We start from the raw sequence: 18,391 nt of genomic DNA on the forward strand, positions 1-18,391 counted from the left end.
TTTAATTTATAACTGAGATACAACTTTAAGTTAATTAAAAAAAAAGTACTTTTTAAGCTTTCACATGTTAAAAGTACATTATTAATACTCTCATGAAGTTTCATTACTTTAAAATGTCACACAAAATAAATAAATAAATAAAAATTTTAACTCAAAATATTTAAAATTTTTAATTTAAGCAAATAATATTACGAGTTGGCTATGTACCAATACCAGACAAAGTTTTTCGAGGACTATTTCTATAAAATTTCTGCAAACAAGAACTTTTTATGAAAGCATTTATTAACATAATGTGAACATTAATGTCATGTGTGAACATTAACTTGCAGTAACATTAATGTCACGTGCGAACATTAATTGCTCGCACAGCAACATTAATAGCTTAATTTATTAACATCAAAAATACTTTTCTAAATTGGTACTTTATTTTTTAGTTATGTACAAATGTAAACATTTTGCTCTTGAATTTATGTATGAGCTGAGAATATGATCACAAACTTCAAATAGGAATTCTTCAAATATAATATGATCACAAACTTTAAATTCGTTATACAGGAGTCATACCTTTATTATATAATTATATACGGAAGTTAAATTTTGTAAATTTTACAAGATTAGTTGTTTTAAATTTTAAAATGCCTAAATATAAATATTCATGTCATTTAAAACACTACTGTAATTGGAAGTATATGTTTATGAGCAACAGTTGTGAAAATAAAGGCCAACTGAGGACTTGAGTAGGTGTTGGTGTATTTAATTATGGCAAAGCACACGAGGGCTATCTGCCTAAAGGGAGGGATGCCTTTCGTGGAGGACTTTCTAAGGGAAACTGGCTCGTATACACGTTACACATGGGGAAAACCACGAAAACGCCCATGCAGCCAGCCCGTTCGCGGGATTCGAACCTCGGACCGAACTACCAGTGTTCAGCGTCTTTACCGCTCGGCCGCTGGTGGGCCGAGGACTTGAGTAGACATTGTTAATTAAAACCTTCATGCACACAATAAAATAAAGGAAGGGTACAAACCTAAGCTCTGTAATTTTAGGATAAGCACAAATCCGCAAGGTTTTAGAGTTCGAGCCAATGGCATACAATTGTCCAGATGGATGAAACTCTGCTGCACGTATCGCTTGAGCATCTTCAAGCCGTGTTACTGTTATGAAACGTGGTTTCTTGTCACAATTCTCAGAGCTTCCTCTCACTGTCAGCAAAGTATTTTGCTATAAAAGTAATTATATATATGTAATAAACACATAATGATTGAATAAGCTAAATTTTTCATAGACAGAAAATATCCAATAATAAAATTATCATAATCCAGAAATTTTATAAAGTTGTCACTAAAATAGCCATTTTTAGCAACAATTTTAATGAAACGAAGAATTAATTCAATATTAAAAGGAAACTATTTTTATATTAAATAAGAAATTACTTTCATGAGTAGACTAATTACTTTTATAAACAACTTCATAAAATGATTTTAAAATCAAGTTTGGCTAATGATTAATTGAAGTTTTTAATTATAGTTTCCAAAAGATAAGACACATAGTTTTTAACAAAATTGATTTAAAAAGAACAAGAGGGATTTTAAAAGTACACAAAATTCAATTTTTGGTTATTATTAGTTTTATAAAAGTTTTATGCATTTTAAAAGAAACAATTTTTTTTTTTTTAATTTTCTTCAAAATAAAATTATTTTACTGTATATTAGCCATATCATGGGTGCAATTACCAGATCTGAATGAAGATGGTATTTATTAAGATGATGGCGTAGTATTAAGAAAGTACAAAGCTGTAGGTCTTCAACAGAAGTTCTTTTACTGCTAAGAGTTACACAAACAGCATAATGAAATCTCTCTCTGCCCCTAAGTTTTCCCGGCCCACCAGCGGCCGAGCGGTAAAGTCGCTGAACACTGGTAGTTTGGTCCGAGGTTCGAATCCCGCGAACGGGCTGGCTGCATGGGTATTTTTGTGGTTTTCCCCATGTGTAACGTGTATACGAGCCAGTTTCCCTTAGAAAGTCCTCCATGAAAGGCATCCCTCCTCTTAGGCAGATAGCCCTAGTGTGCTTTGCCATAATTAAATACACCAACACCTAAGTTTTCTCCCTTATTTTCATCGATAAATTATGAATATGTTTAGTGACCTCAACTAGTAAATTTTCTTCTTAAAAATAAATATATCAACACTTCTGATATGAATTCCAATGAAAATCCATAAGGTAGACTAGGCAGGAGACATAATCCCACGACACCCCACAAAATACTGAAAGCAGCTCTAATTCAAGAATAGGACTCACTGTGCTTACAACTCATGTACAACTTAAAAGAAAACAAATGAGACACGAATCACTACACATACAGAGAATATGATAAGTCACCTGTGAAAAAATCAAGTACATAAGAAAAATAATTTTCAGACTTGCTACAAGTGCTGACTACATTTTTTATATATACTTAGTTTTTTTTAATATTAAAAAAAAAAAAAAAAAAAAAAAAAAAATACTGTTTTGAACACCCTTTTTAAAAAGTAACAAAATTTCCGTTTAAAATTCTCTTCATTTTTACTTTTTTTCTTCTTGTATCTGCAGTAATTTATTACTTAACTACTGAAATTCCTTTCCATTCTAACTCCCGAGTTTCATTATTGAAATATGTTGTATGCATAATATATCTCATTTGATGCATAAAAATGCATCATATAACATGCATTACGAAAACAAGGAAAAGATGATGTTTCCGTGCTAGTTATACTCAAAGCGTTACCTGACTATAACTGTTCCACATAGCTAGATCAGATGAAACATGTAAAATGACTTCACGTTGTGAACCTGGCCTTCCAATCCAGATCCATGACTGATACATGTTTTCTCCAAGATATTGCGATTTCTCAAAGATTTACTACAGATAGCAAATGTTACGAACTTCAAAATTCTGTTCCTTTTTATAAATGGCAACACAAGTTTAATTTACTCTCCTTTCTTGCAGAAGTCTTATTTCCACCTATTTTTTTGCAGTAGTAATGAATTACAATACAGAAGATTAAAAAAGGTAATTCCTCATTTTCCTTACATTTCAAAGTCCTTATTTTCCTTACATTCCCCCATGCACATTTCTACCTTAGTTTTAATATCGAGCGGGGTTACCCTTACCCATCACAAAACGAGAACTTTGACAAAGATTATTGCAGTGCATCACACTCAGGCAACTAGAATGCACCTGATGGGAATCATTACAGCACTGATATTCATTTCGATGTATGCTAGCTAATGGTGCATGTTTAGAAAGCCTGACATAAAAAAAAAAAAAAAAAAAAAAAAAAAAAAAAAAAAAAAAAAACTTTTATTTATTCCTTATTAGGTGATGTACAATATACAATCATGTGCAAAATTAAGAAAATTTAGAAATTATATTTATTCTTGCGAAATATATTGAATCAAAGTTAGACACTAATCATGCTGCCAATTTAGAGAAATATGCATAAATGTACATGTGCATGTCTGTGCAGCTATGATTGTGGAGGGGATATAAACACATGAGGGGTTTTCAGCAATTTGTGTGATTGCACACCTTCATGGCATTTGTCAGGTTTCTCACAAAAGTGCGATAAATTTTTCAATGTATCAGGTAAAATAAGTAGCCAACATATGGTTGGAAAACATATAGCTGGAGAAATGAGATGCAAAATTGTTGGTAGATTACACTTGGAAACTAGAAATCAAAAATGGAACAAAAAGACTAACTAGAAGTTCTAACTAAACATTAGAAATGGAAGTTAAAACAGGAAATGAAGTTATTTACAACAGTACTGCTATATGCAAGATAGAAAATACTGGTTCAATATTTTTGTCACAGAAAAAATCAATATCTGTTGACGCCATGGTAATGATATCATCCAAGACATAACAACTGTAGCGTTACACATGTTCTGTTAATTGTAGTCCAGAACATTAACAAATGTGAAGTGAATTATCACTATGTCTGAAAAATTGAGAAGGTTAAAAACCTTTTTATTTAAACAGAATCTAGATCCCAAAGGCACTATCTTGGGCTTACAAAAATAAGTCACAGCTCATGGTGATGAAGCTAAGTAGAACAGTCGGATTTAAATCAAACCTTAAACAGTAGTCAAAGACTACAAAATTAAATATTACTAAAAGCTGGCTCACTACTTTACCAGAGGATCAAAATCAAAGTGTTGAGAGCGACAGATGCAAGCTGAATACCGTATTTGACGGCATATAAGACACACTTTTTTTCCTAAATTTGGTCTCAAAAAAGTTACCTGCGTCTTATACGTGAAGGTAATTGCATTCAATAATTGTATATTTGGCTTTTATGAAATGTGAGAACTAAAAGAAACCCCGCTATTGAAACTTTTTTTCCTTGTGTGTGACCGTCTAAATAAGGGTGCGTCTTATATGCCGTCAAATACGATAATTACAACTATCAGAGCTGGCAGGAAACTCACTCTTCCTTAAAATATGAAAACCTCAATGCAAATACTTGCTACTCATTTGCATTCTGGGGAGGAATACGGAAAGGAGAAGTTATAGTAAAGATTGAAATTATAATAACCTTACACAATAAAAAAAATAATTCAATAAATCATTAAGTAGAACTTGAATTTTACATATCACAGATAAATGTATTTTTGGAGGTTTTAATGTGCACTATCAGTTTAAAAAGATCACATACTAATATTAAATGTGAAATGCATTTAACTAATTAAGTGACATAACATTCATCTCCATACTTTTGCTGAAGGTGGCATCTGCATCGAAGGCACAGGCGAATGACGATACTGAGTATTGTCAGGTTCCATTGGTGATGCTGTTCTCTGTATAGGCGAATAACTAGAACCTCTACCAATAGAGCCTCCAGGACTGCTTTTCTGTGAACTTCCATGCAATGCACTGAAAATGAAAAATAAAAAAGCTAAAATAAAATGGCAGAACTTTTTTCTTGTACAGACATATAAAATCATGATGATTGCAAAAAAATAATTGCATAAACTGCAAAAAATAATTACATTTTTCCATTTAAGGTATGCAATAAGACAATATATAGTTTATTTTATGGATATTTATCATAAATATATACAGCACAATGTTCTGTGTAGTTAATATTTTCAAATCAATGGTTTGGATTCTGAGTCACCACTCTCAGTTGATTTATATTATGAGCAGGTTAGTAATTTTATCAAGCCGTGGATTTTCCCCAAAACTTGACAAGTCACCACTCTCAGTTGATTTATATTATGAGTAGGTTAGTAATTTTATCAAGCCATGGATTTTCCCCAAAACTTGACAAGTCACCAATCTCAGTTGATTTATATTATGAGTAGGTTAGTAATTTTATCAAGCCGTGGATTTTCCCCAAAACTTGACAAGTTACCACTCTCAGTTGATTTTTATTATGAGTAGGTTAGTAATTTTAACAAGCTGTAGATTTTTCCAAAAACTTTACGAGTCATCACTCTCAGTTGATTTATATTGCAAGTAGTTTAGTTATTTTATTAAGCCCTTGATTTTCCCAAAAACTTGACATGTCACCACTTTCAGTAATTTATATTATGACTAAGTAATTTTATCAAGTCGTGGATTTTTCCAAAAACTTTACGGATCACCACTCTCAGTTGTTTTATATTATAAGCCGTGGATTTTCTGAAAAACTTTACAAAATTTCTTAGGATTTCATGAATGTTGACAAATTTATGGGTTTCAAAATTTTTCAAATTACTTTTTGGTACTTATGTGTTATCCTATAAACCAAGAAAATTGATCATCAAACGATCAATGATTCTGAAAAATTTGCACCAATTATTCCTTCAGAATTCTGAGTTGCATTTCTATCTGCAGCTCTCAAATTAAGACATTACCCCTCAGTAGCCGAGTGGCTGAACATTGGTTGTTCAGGTAGAAGTCCAAATCCTGATAAATATGTTGGCTGCATTTGCTTCCCCATATATAACATGTATACAAGTCAGTTTTCCTTAAAAAGTCCTCCACAAAGACATCTCTTCCCTTAAGTAAGTGGTCCTCGAGTGCTGTGCCATAATCAAATAACAGAAAACTGCAATAAAATTCATCTTTATGCACACTCCACTATCTACTTTTGCAGAAGCTGCATCTGCATCATTCTCTCACTTCCTAAAAAAGCTTTAGTTGATTTCTGCCTAATTTTAGAAGTTTATACTCATAGTGTGCAGGTGATTGTTAAAATCTATTTCTGTTTCAGTGGTCATATTCAGCTGTTAACAGATGTTATTTCTTTCAATCAGCTTTAAATGAAGCAAGTGTAGTTACAGCCCACGAACTACTATACTTAAAACTGTAATAACAATTAATCTATATTTATATATATATATATATAACAATTAATCTATATTATTAATCTATATACATTAAAAAAAAGACAGCTTATGAAGAATCAATTGGGGTTACATCAAACAAAAACATATATGTTATGTGTATATTGTATGTCATGCTTATCTAAAACTCGCACTAAATTGTGCTACTTGGCCAAGTCGATGGAATAATACGCAAATACTCTTTTTTTTTTTTTTTTTTTTTTAATTTGGATATTTTCTTTTTTTTTTTTCTCCTAAAATTACTAACTATCTATAACATATCAATATGAACAGTATCATTTCAAAATTAGTCTGCATCATATCACCTTACATAATGCTGCAGTTTGGTACTTCTTAAACCAGTCACATTAAAGGTGTCTATTGAGAACCAAAACTTTTTGATTCTCTTTTCCACTTTTTCTTCTGAATGCATAATGCATCACTTTTCACTTCTAACCAATTCACTTCTTAGTCATGGCCAAAGTAAGTTTGCAGAAAATAGCTGTAATGGAATGGCAGACTTGCAGACAGGCTGGATTTTAATACTGGATTTAATTTTAATAACTTTAATTTAATACTAAGATAATTTTTTTAAATAATAATAATTTTAACTTTAATTTTAATACTAAGATAATTTTATTACTGGATAAAGCAGTTATGGACACACAATATCTGTTTTACACATGATCGTGGGTGCAATAGGCACCCCACAATTTTGTATACGCAGCTAGTATTTTAGATAGTAGAAAAAGAAGTATGGTGAAGTTAGAGATGTGGCTTATTCTGGCAGCAGCAGGCGGAAAAGTATTGCATATTATGCAGTTGGAGTTATTTACAATCTTGGTTACTTCGTCCGAGTCCTGGACAACGATCGGGCAAAAGTTTACAGCAATACAGAGAAATTGCAGGGAAAGAATAGCATCAACGGTGCAGTATATATGCACTGTTAGGGGGTTGGTTGCCTTAGGATTAAAACAAGACTTTGGAAGAATATTGCAATTTGTTCCAATTAAATTTCTTTGTCAGTATATTTACATTTCTTTCTGTTTTTTTTTGTTGACAATTTAGTTTTCGTAGCAATAAATGTACTCTACAAAGCATTTAAACTCATGTTTCCTTCATTTAGGCAGTTCATCTCTAGTTTTGATAACTCGGAATGGAAAATCTGCCTTAAAGTCAGTTTTCTGCATAATACTGACGATTAGTTTTAACTCTACAGCTAAATACATGAGATTATTTTTAAAGCAAACCACTTTTCCAATCTTGCTACCTTTAAGGAACGCAGGATCATTTTACATGTGAATACTTATTAATAGTGTTACGTTATTTTCTTCCTTCACGTTCGTATGGGGTTCATAGATTTGGAGTAAATAACGACGACACTTGATGAAGTATCGAAACACACTTTATTTATCAATATTAATCAGATAGCTCTGAAATCACTTTTACAGTCGTCGAACTGTTATGAACACGCTGACACGTTCAGCGACACAGCCTTCACACTGTCAGGCAATAACGGTGGAGACAGCTTCACTGCAAAGTACCAGAGTTCAGCTTCCAACATTTCGGTTCAGTCGTTCTCAGAACTCCACGTACTCTCGACACACTCCACGCGATGCACTCGATGATACACAAGAGTATAGCTTTCAATTCAATACAGTCTAAGATAAAAACTTGACGATGCACTAAAAGACTCTCGATGCACTCGAAGACCAACTCGGCGCTAGACTTCGAGACACTTGCTCAATGACTGACTATCAACTCGCTAGACGAGGCACACACACCAACTGACTGTGGACCAGCAGGGTTTATATAGCTTTTGGCTTGTGTTCGAGAACATTTCTGGGCTAAACCGGTAAGAATTCGTTCCAGAAGGTTCTCCATCTGTCCATGGTACATCGCCAATTTTGTCGCCAAATGAGCGATTTCTCGCCAAATGTGGCAACCATGCATTCCCTTGCCATTTTATGGTAGCCCTAAAACTGCTTTGGCGTAATCAAATAAACCAAACCAAAATACGAAAATTATTTACCGGGAGTTTGGTTTATTTGATTATGAAAAAGCTCACTAGGGCCCTCTGCTTAAGAGGAAGCTTTTCTAAAAGAAGCTGGCTTGTATCCACGTTATTCATGGGGAAAACCATGAAAATGCTCATGCACAATCAGTCCGCTCGCCTGGAATCGAACCCATGTCGAATTACCAATGTTTAGTAACTTTACTGCTCGACCGTTGGACGCCTGATCCAACGGGTAGATTGGCAACTGTGAAAAGCGTTCGAAACTGGTAGGAAATCATTTGCAAAGAGGAAAGCCATGGTACATGCCATTTGGAAATTTCACGAAGTCAAAGGATAGTTTCAAAGCCATTTGGAGAATCATTGTACTAATTCCCTCCTTTGCCTACAACTGCTGGAAATATGTCTGTCTAAGCAAAGTGTGAAATTCGGAAGGCAGAAATCTGAGCCATCATAAAGTTCCTGTTTTTGTGCAGAAGAAAATAATGTGATGCTGTATAGGTGCACCAGATAATAAATGACCGTCCTACTCGACTGTGAAGAAGTGGTGTGCCAACTTTCAGCGTGGAGATTTTGTGACGAAAAATGACGCAAAATCTGGCAGGACTTCGATTGTGTCAACTAGCATGAAATTGTAGATCAAGTTCACGACCTGGTTTTCAATGATCGCCGAATTCTCAGCCAAAGTCATTCATTCCTAAGAGACCACAGATATCCACGGAAAGCGTTTTACATCAAAATTCGAGCAGATGGATTATGCAATAATCCTGCGCTTAATAGCCAATAAAATGTCTCAGTAACGACGGGATATGACTAATTTCACTTTGTAGCATTTTGAACGATTTAGGTAATAAAAGGTTTTTGACTATCCATCAATACCTATCTATCTTTTGTTCCTCTTTCAGGTTAGAAAGTGGAACAAAAGCGTTCGCACATTTTTTAGACAATTTTGCTTTGCTTTGGACTAAAAAAAATTTTTGAATGACTATTGTTTTCGTTTTGCGATTTTGCGTTGAAGCACTATAAATGTCCGTTTTACTTTTCAAATTGTTGCCATCAAATGTTTTTAGTTCTGCATTACGTTTGAAGAAATTAAATAATGAAAAATCTGCATAAATGTATGTCTATTTCTCGCATTGTGATCAAACAACGGTACGTAGAGCCATCCAATTTTGAAAGACGTAATCCTCTTACGAATACGGGCATGTGGAAGATTTGAAATTTGGAATTTGTTTTATAATCCATTTCATATTTTGTAAAACATTAACAAATTTATGGGTAACAAACTCAACGATTTAAAAGCGAGCAATGGCAACAATTTACGACGGGGGGGGGGGAAACGTTTTTATCTCCAGCGGGTAAAATCACTCCAGAAATCACAAAAAAATTAGTCGAATCCATCCCAAGAAGATTAAATCACGTTTTAAATGTAAAAGGAAATCCAACAAAATATTAAAACATTTTAAGAAGTAAAATTTTTGGATAAATATTTGATGGAAAAGTAAGTGTCCCATCACTTATGTGAGACATTTTTTGCTCCGTTCTGAACAATTGTATTTTTTTTATTAAATTACTATTTTAATATTTTGAGAAAATGTATGTTAGGTAATAATTGTTACTAAATTTAAGTATGAAACACACCCACAAAAAATTGTTACATGTTTTTTTAATTTATTTTACTACAGTTTCCTTTCGTAAAGCACAAGTGTCCCATCACTTTTGTACACTATATGTAGAACCGAACATACTATATGTAGAACCGAAAAGGGAAAGAACAGCAAACGCAAGCTTTTTCAGCTGATCGTAAGAGTCAGGAATACTATTCCAAGCGTTAAAATGATCATGTCTTCCTTCTCCAGGTCATTCAAAGCAGAGCACTAAGTTGTGAACTATGATTACATTTTTTCTTCTCCAATATTTCCAATTCAACACATAGTTGTTCGAATTTAGAGCGCCATATCTCCTTGTTTTTTAAATCCAGCAATTCTATTTCAAAGTCATTCAATGTCAATTTCAAAAGGAGAAAATTTCAACTCGGTTATCGTAGCATTAAGAGGATTTCTGACAAAAGCTAAAGTTCTGCTGTTTTTAAATTTCTGAAACCTGCTGCCCTCATATTTAAAATTATTGTTTTAAAATGGTGTTTATCAATAGAGGAATTATTTTCTTGGCGATGCTTCAGCAGGCTCGGAAAGTGAAACAATGTTTCCCTTTCAAAATCCTGTGCAAAAATGGATAATTTGTTTTCGAATGTTATTACTTCTTCTAAAATTGAAAAAAAAATTAAGTTTCCTTTCCCTTGTAGTTTACGATTAAACCGATTTAGATGAGACGTAACGTCTACCATTTTAATAAAATTTTTGGATCCACTGATCGTCTGTTAGTTCTGGATAGTGAACGCCCTTCTCAAGGAGAAATGCTTTAATTTCCGAAAAAAGGGACGCGAAACGTTTTAAAACGTTCCCTCTTGATAGCCAACGTACCTTGTTATGAAGCAGAAGATCAGCGTACTCACTCTCCATTTCAAATAAGAATTCTTTGAATTGGCGATGATTAAGAGCTTTAGCTAAAATGGAGTTGATAATAGTAATCACTAATTCCATAACTTTACAAATTTCTTCCGGAAATGTTTGTGCACAAAGCGCTTCTTGGTGAATGATACAATGGTAAACAAGTATCTCGTGATTAATTTTTCTTTCAAAATAGCAACAACCTCTTTTCTTACCTCAGTCATACTTTTGGCCCCATCTGTTGAAATCGACACTTTTATCGAGGGGAATATGATGTTTATCCATACACTCAATTATACAATATTTTCTCCACGTGTCTGACCTTTGAGTGGCAATAATCCTAAAAGTTCTTCTTTAGGGCCTGAATGAAACACAAATCTTACAAAAAGTGAAACTTGCGCTGTATCATTTATGTCACAAGACTTGTCAACTGCTATTGATAAAGCCGAAACCAATTTCAGATTTCGATATGCTGCGTGGTTATATTCGAAAACATTTTAATTGTTCTATCTTTAATGGTTTTGGCAGACAATGGTAACTCTTTAATTCTTTTCAGAATATCTGCTTGTTCTTAAAATCCTGAAATAGCTCTTCGGATGTATTTATAAAACAATTTTTTATGTATTTGCCATCTGTGTACGGTTTTCCTCTCTTAGCTATCTCTTGGCTACAAACAAAACTTGTCATATTAATATTGAGGGAAGATTGCATCCAGTTATTAAACACAGAAGTTGACGGACTCTTCTGAAGTTCCTCAACTGCTTTCTTCCTTGCATCACCGGCAGGATATTTAGTGCTAAGTGACGCGTGCTTTCTTGTAAAGTGTCTCTCTAAATTTGACTTCTTGTTATGCGCTAATTTCTCCTTACAAATAAGACATGTCGGAAGTCCAAGTTTTGAAAAAACGCAAAATTCTCGGTCCTCTCAAATTTAAATTCGCGGTTTTCATCTTCCGTTTTTCTTTGCTTTTTTTTTTTTTTTTTTTTTGGTAGCCATGTTAATGTTAATTGGGGTGCCTATAAAAATATTCCAAATATATTTTTTTCTAAAGCCAGCAGTCCAAAATTATCATTATTAAATTGATGAAAATAAAAATTTTTAAAAATCTTTTTAAAAAATACAATTTTATTAATATATGTAACTGCACTAAAAAGAAAAAAAAATTTTTCCCCCATCATTAGAATAACAAAACTTTTAATATGGCCAAAAATGGAAGAAAACTTCCAACATTTAGACAAATAGAAGTTATCGAAAAATCGATTACAAATTTTGTACCGGAACCACAAACATACATTGCAGGTGTAATAAAATCGTATAAAAATACCTGTAAGATGTGCAGCTAGATTAAAAAAATACAACAACTTTTTAATAAGACAGCACAACGGCAGACACGGTAGATAAGGCAAAACTGTTCACACTGCAATTGCTGCTCTGTGATGCCAATTTGTACCTTCATTACTTTATAAAAAGCATGAACGCGCATGCCGGTAGCTTGTACATGGTTTATGTTTACCTTTATGAAAATTAATAAAATTAAACTCGATGTTAGTTGCGTATTTTTACAACAATATAATTTAAATTTATCAAAATAAGATGTAATTTTTTTCTTACCAAGTTTATATATATATATAAATGAAAATATTATTGAGCCTTCCGTGGATATTTGTACCAGAGCCGCACTTTGCTGACCAATGCACTAGGGGATTTTCTTTTAACATTAAACAACGTACCATTGCAATAGTCGAAGATGTCCGTTTTATCCTTGGATACTTGTTTGGAATTTTTGTCCCACTTGAGGTTCCAATTTGACGTTTTTTTCCTTTCTTGTTGATGATATTACCTATCGACGCTTTAGATATCATAAAGCCATGACTCTCACATCGTTTTTGGATAACGGAGTATGCATATTTCTCTTCGGAAAGAGCGTAAATGTAGCCTTCGAACCACTGCTTTGTTAACTTCGCCATTTTGAATAAAAACAAAACTTTCAAGCCACAGACGATAATTTTGACTATTAAAAACGTAGTACAATTTCAATTACTTGTTTTGCAACATACGAATTTTTATTACCGCTTACCAAAATCGTCTAAAAAATGTGCGAACAGCTTCTGTATATATATATATATATATTATCCGGCTGGGTGAGCTAGGTTTTCTATTCTTATATGGCGGTAAACTGTGCATATTTTGCTTTAAAAGAAATTAAATCATATTGTTCTTATGCTCCAGTTAAGGCTTTTGTGTCCTTAGTTAATCTACATGCAATAGTTGTAGAATTAATCAACAATTAAAAAGTTTACATGGTGCTAACCCTAACGAGGCCGCCATTTGTTTACATTTGAAACTCTTAGTTGAATAATGATAATCATTAGTGGAATAATGGATTAACAATTTTGTGCACCAACTTCAGTGTGTTTTTGACCATAAGTTAGCTTTCAATTTTGTGAACCGAAAAAGTTGTCTTCCTGCCGCTGGACCCATTGCTTGCCGCAATGTGAAAACTAAATTGATTGAATGAGAAATACAGTGGATGGACAAAAATATGGAAACACCTTGTGAAATGCATGTTTGAAAAGAAAGATTGATTTTAATGAAATATGTAGGTGGCGCTGGCGTTTTTGACTACTGACCCCACCTATACAACTTCGTAAATGTGCTAAACAGTTCAGTTGTTGTCGGAGTGCTGTTATGTGAGGTTGTTATTGCATTATGTCAGAGTTAACAGACTTCGAACGTGGGCAAATTGTTGGAGCACATGTGGTAGGTGCTTCCGTAAGCAAGGTAGCCGAGGTGTTTAGTGTTTCAAGAGGTACTGTATCGAAGATTTATTCCGCATATTTGAAAAGCGGAAAAACATCATCTGCTAAATTACAGCGCGGACGAAAGTGTGTCCTGAGTGATCGTGACAGATGATCATTAAGGGCAATTGTGACGAAAAATAAGAAGACCACAGCTTCAAAAATTACTGCTGAAATGAATGTTGTGTTACCGAACCCTGTGAGTACCAAAACAATTATAAGGGAGCTTCATAAACAGGGAATTGCTGGCCGTGCTGCAATTGAGAAGCCACTCATCAGTGATGCTAATGCCCATAACAGGAAAAGGTGGTGTTTAAGTCATAAAGCCTGGACTATAGAGCAGTGGAAGCGAGTAATATGGTCTGACGAGTCTTCTTTCATATTGTTTCCCTCTTCTGGCCGAGTTTACGTCTGGAGAATGCCATCTCAATCCTATAATACAGACTGCTTGTTGCCAAGAGTGAAACATGGCGGGGGTTCTGTTATGGTTTGGGCAGCCATATCGTGATTCTCTGCTAGCCCCATGATAACTGTGTCAGGGCACATGACTGCCAAGACTTATGTGAACATTTTGGCCGATCAAGTTCATCCCATGGTACAAACGTTGTTCCCCGATGGTGATGGTGTCTTCCAAGACGACAAAGCCCCTTTTCACACAGATCACATTGTCCAGGACTGGTTTTCTGAGCACGAGGATGAGTTGTCCCATCTCCCCTGGCCACCACAGTCACCAGACCTGAATATTATCGAACCTTTGTGGTGTACATTGGAACGGAAAGTGCGTTCTCGTTATCCACCGCCAACATCGTTATCTGAACTTGCCACCGTTTTGCAGGAAGAATGGTATAATATTCCCTTGGCAATCATACAGGAACTGTATTTATCCATTCCGAGAAGACTTCAAGCTGTTTTGGATGCCAACGGGTTTCCTACACCATATTAAGCAAAGAAACATGTTTTTTTTAAAGGTGTTTCCATATTTTTGTCCAACCCCTGTATATCTCTAATGACATTCGAGGAAATAAGTTTTAATGAAATGCAGCGCAAAATGTATTTAATAGGCCGTATAAGGAAGTCATGAGAAGGTCCACATCAGATATCTTTTTTTTGGGGGGGGGTGTTGCTGTTGCTGGTGTATTCCAAATGCCCGCGGTTAAGGAAAAATCATGATTATTTTTTTTTATCTTAAATTCCGCTTTAAAATATGTGCTTGTGGGATTAGCCTGCACTGGACAAAAGTCGGTTAAAATTTCTACAGGGATGCAATATTTTGCTGCAAAATAGCCAGAGGACTAATGTTTCGTATTTTTTCTCAAAGCGATTGTAATGAAATTTCCACCCGAACAAAAGCAATAAAAGTCGTCTTATAAAAAAAAATAATGATTGTTTTTTGGAATAAATACACAATTGCAAAATATGTATGTAATAAATATTTTATTACAACACAAAGTCGTTGTTTTTTCCCTCCGTAGAAGTCACCTAACTGCGTCAAGGTGGTTGCGCTAATACGTAAGTACCTATCAAACATGTTTCACACCGTCCAGTGATTGAGTTCTTTATAACTAGGCATAACATCGATAAAAGATTCATCTTCGCAGGATTACAGTGTATAGTGGTGACAATATATTCCTAAGCCACCGTTAAAAGGTCGGATAACATGTTTAGGTAGAACGGAACATCACTCGCAGATGATCCCAGATCAAGTCATAGTATTCGTGACTACTAAAGGAATCATTGAGCCAAATCGCACTATCACCTGTTAGGTGCTCAAAGCTGTTGCCAAAGACAGACGTAATCTAGCGCTCCTTGCCACGAAGATCTTCGGGGGCTTGGGCTGACTATGTCAGCAGACAAGTGAACATAAGCAACAACAACAAAGGAATCTTTCCCAGCAGTTGTTTATTGTGCTGGCAGGGATGTTTACTCGGCACCAGTCATGAGAAAGTCATAAATATCACCAGTCATAAAAAACACGAACTTAGCGGTTTCACATAACCTGTGGGTGTAGTGGAGTGTCTTCGTCTTCGGTTTTTGGAGGGCTCAACAGGATAAGTTGGCGTAAGGGCCGTGTAAGACAACTAGTTTGCTTCAGGTAGCCTGTGTCATACTGGAAGGAGCAAGACAGCTAGTCAAGCATTCAGGTATATAGTCCCAACCCCACTGTGGTCTCTGGTCACCAGTAGTGGTGACTCCGACTAAGTTCAGCGGTGAGAGGAGAATTTTAAGATTTGTTGAGCCGAGAAGTGTTGGGCCAAGGACGTCAGCAAATGGGAATTTTTCATCTCCAAGGTGGTTTTTGCTTGTATTCCGCCTATCACCTAATATGGAGGCTCACTACTGGGATATGGGCAGTGTAGTGTCTTACTTAACTTACAAATTGTTATCACTGAGAGAATATCTGTTAAAAGTGAAGAATACGCAATAGAAAAGAGACGAGTGACAGTTTCTAAGATGGGTGTTATGTTAAAAATGAGTGGACAAAATCCTACATGCAAAGCTAGAGATGTAATAAGGTACCCAGAATGTTGATAACAGAAATGCAGAAACATGGGGTCAAATATTTTCAAGAAATGCTCTCAATCAGAAATGACGATAAAATGTCTTATTCACCGCTGATGAGAGAGATGAAACATGACTTCGAACCTGTTACCCAGAAACGAAACAAGAGAGGAGATATAGAAACAAAATGGATGTCCGTTATCTCACAAGGTCAGAGCCCAGAAATCTGTTGGGTAGAGTTTGAGCACCTTTTTTTAAAATGAAGACAACTTCTTATTGTTTAAATAAGACATAAAACCACTATAACAGGTGTTTATTACTTCAACCTGTTGACTAAAACTTCGGCAAACCATAAAGATAAAACATCGTGCCAAACTCAGTAGAAGAGTGCTGCTTTTGCATAATGCTCCAGCACATAACGCTCAGAGCCATAAAGATAAAACATCGTGCCAAACTCAGTAGAAGAGTGCTGCTTTTGCATAATGCTCCAGCACATAACGCTCAGAGCCATAAAGATAAAACATCGTGCCAAACTCAGTAGAAGAGTGCTGCTTTTGCATAATGCTCCAGCACATAACGCTCAGAGCCATAAAGATAAAACATCGTGCCAAACTCAGTAGAAGAGTGCTGCTTTTGCATAATGCTCCAGCACATAACGCTCAGAGCCATAAAGATAAAACATCGTGCCAAACTCAGTAGAAGAGTGCTGCTTTTGCATAATGCTCCAGCACATAACGCTCAGAGCCATAAAGATAAAACATCGTGCCAAACTCAGTAGAAGAGTGCTGCTTTTGCATAATGCTCCAGCACATAACGCTCAGAGCCATAAAGATAAAACATCGTGCCAAACTCAGTAGAAGAGTGCTGCTTTTGCATAATGCTCCAGCACATAACGCTCAGAGCCATAAAGATAAAACATCGTGCCAAACTCAGTAGAAGAGTGCTGCTTTTGCATAATGCTCCAGCACATAACGCTCAGAGCCGCCCAGACAGTTTAGTGGTTAGATGAGCCTACTGCAGTACCGAAGGGCCCGGGTTCGAATCCCGGAGAAAGCATGGATGTTTGTAAAGTCTGTGCGGCATGGGGGCACTCTAAATATATGTCGAGCCGAAAGCAGGAGAGAGAAGTGGAAGATCCTCGGACCTCCCCCTCGGGGTGCTATCCCTCAAAATTGGGGTGGCAGTAGATATCCAACCTCCGTGAGGCTCTGGTGTCCATTCTTCTATGAAATACATGGACAACAACAACATAACGCTCAGATTTCCCACCATATGTCACCTTATCCAGCATATCTATCAGACCCGAATTTTTGTTTCAAAAACTGAAGCAGTATTTGCATAGTTAGTTCACTTCATAGCGACAATAATGATGTTAAAGATGCCGTTCAGGAATGATCTGAAGGGTGGGACAAAACATTTTTTCCTGCTCGAATCCGACGCGTGCTTCTGCTAAGTGCACTGAAGTCAAAAGAAAGATGTACAAAACTCAAAAAGGAAATTTAGATTTTTATCTCGTGCAAGAGTATTATCCTCAAAACGTAATTATCCTCTCGTCTTCTTGTATATTCTGTCAGTATTCCACTCACCTTCTCATGCAGTAAAAATGTCTCAAAGACAAAAGTATTAATTATATATGTTACAGCCACTATTTTTTCTTCATTCTACCATTTTCAATTATTTCCCGCGGGGTTACCGTAAATTTTTTTTTCTAAACGCTAAAAAGATAGAGGTCAAGAAATTACCCCAGGCCAGTGGTAAGTTCTAACAGGTTTATACCGCTTCGACAGGAAGTAGCTTCCTAAAATATTTTTAGTTCAGCGAACCGGCTTCTAAAGTCAAATAGAGGGTTTATTTAGGGAATATGTCACACGATTTTTGCATAAAAATGCCATATTTTGTCAACTTAACGTGGAGTTGAATGGAATGATAGAGAAAGTAAGTGCAATAGTGCCCCGCTTACAATGAAAGGTTTTACTTATTTTTCCTATTACAGTTAATCTTCATTATGAGGTCACCTCTAAGGACTTTTGATTTTATCCGCGGGATGATAAAAGTTATATAATAATACGAAGAAGAAAAGCAAATACTTGATAATAAATACTGATATTAAAGCTATAATTTTAAATATTCAATATACAATTACGGGAATTAAAATTTAAATAAATAGTGATATTCCGTTTCAAACGTATTTATATATTTTTACTGATGTGCATTGAGG

At 35.1% G+C, this 18,391-nt stretch overlaps 1 protein-coding gene across 2 annotated transcripts in view; it reads right to left on the minus strand.

The window, feature by feature from the left end:
* The window catches only part of LOC118186893 (WD repeat-containing protein 47-like), a 136,426-nt gene that overhangs the window by 31,030 nt on the left and 87,005 nt on the right, over window positions 1-18,391 (minus strand). For both annotated transcript variants that reach the window (XM_035357060.2, XM_035357061.2), the window contains exons 3-4: window positions 4,757-4,916; window positions 1,028-1,221 (exon numbers count right to left, since the gene is read on the minus strand). In XM_035357060.2, coding sequence (XP_035212951.2) covers window positions 1,028-1,221; window positions 4,757-4,916 — 354 coding nt within the window. The remainder of the gene's footprint in view (window positions 1-1,027; window positions 1,222-4,756; window positions 4,917-18,391) is intronic.

Source organism: Stegodyphus dumicola, chromosome 2 (genome assembly GCF_044657685.1).
Source record: "Stegodyphus dumicola isolate Sdum_Otavi_A_Nest chromosome 2, ASM4465768v1".
Classification (NCBI taxonomy): domain Eukaryota; kingdom Metazoa; phylum Arthropoda; class Arachnida; order Araneae; family Eresidae; genus Stegodyphus; species Stegodyphus dumicola.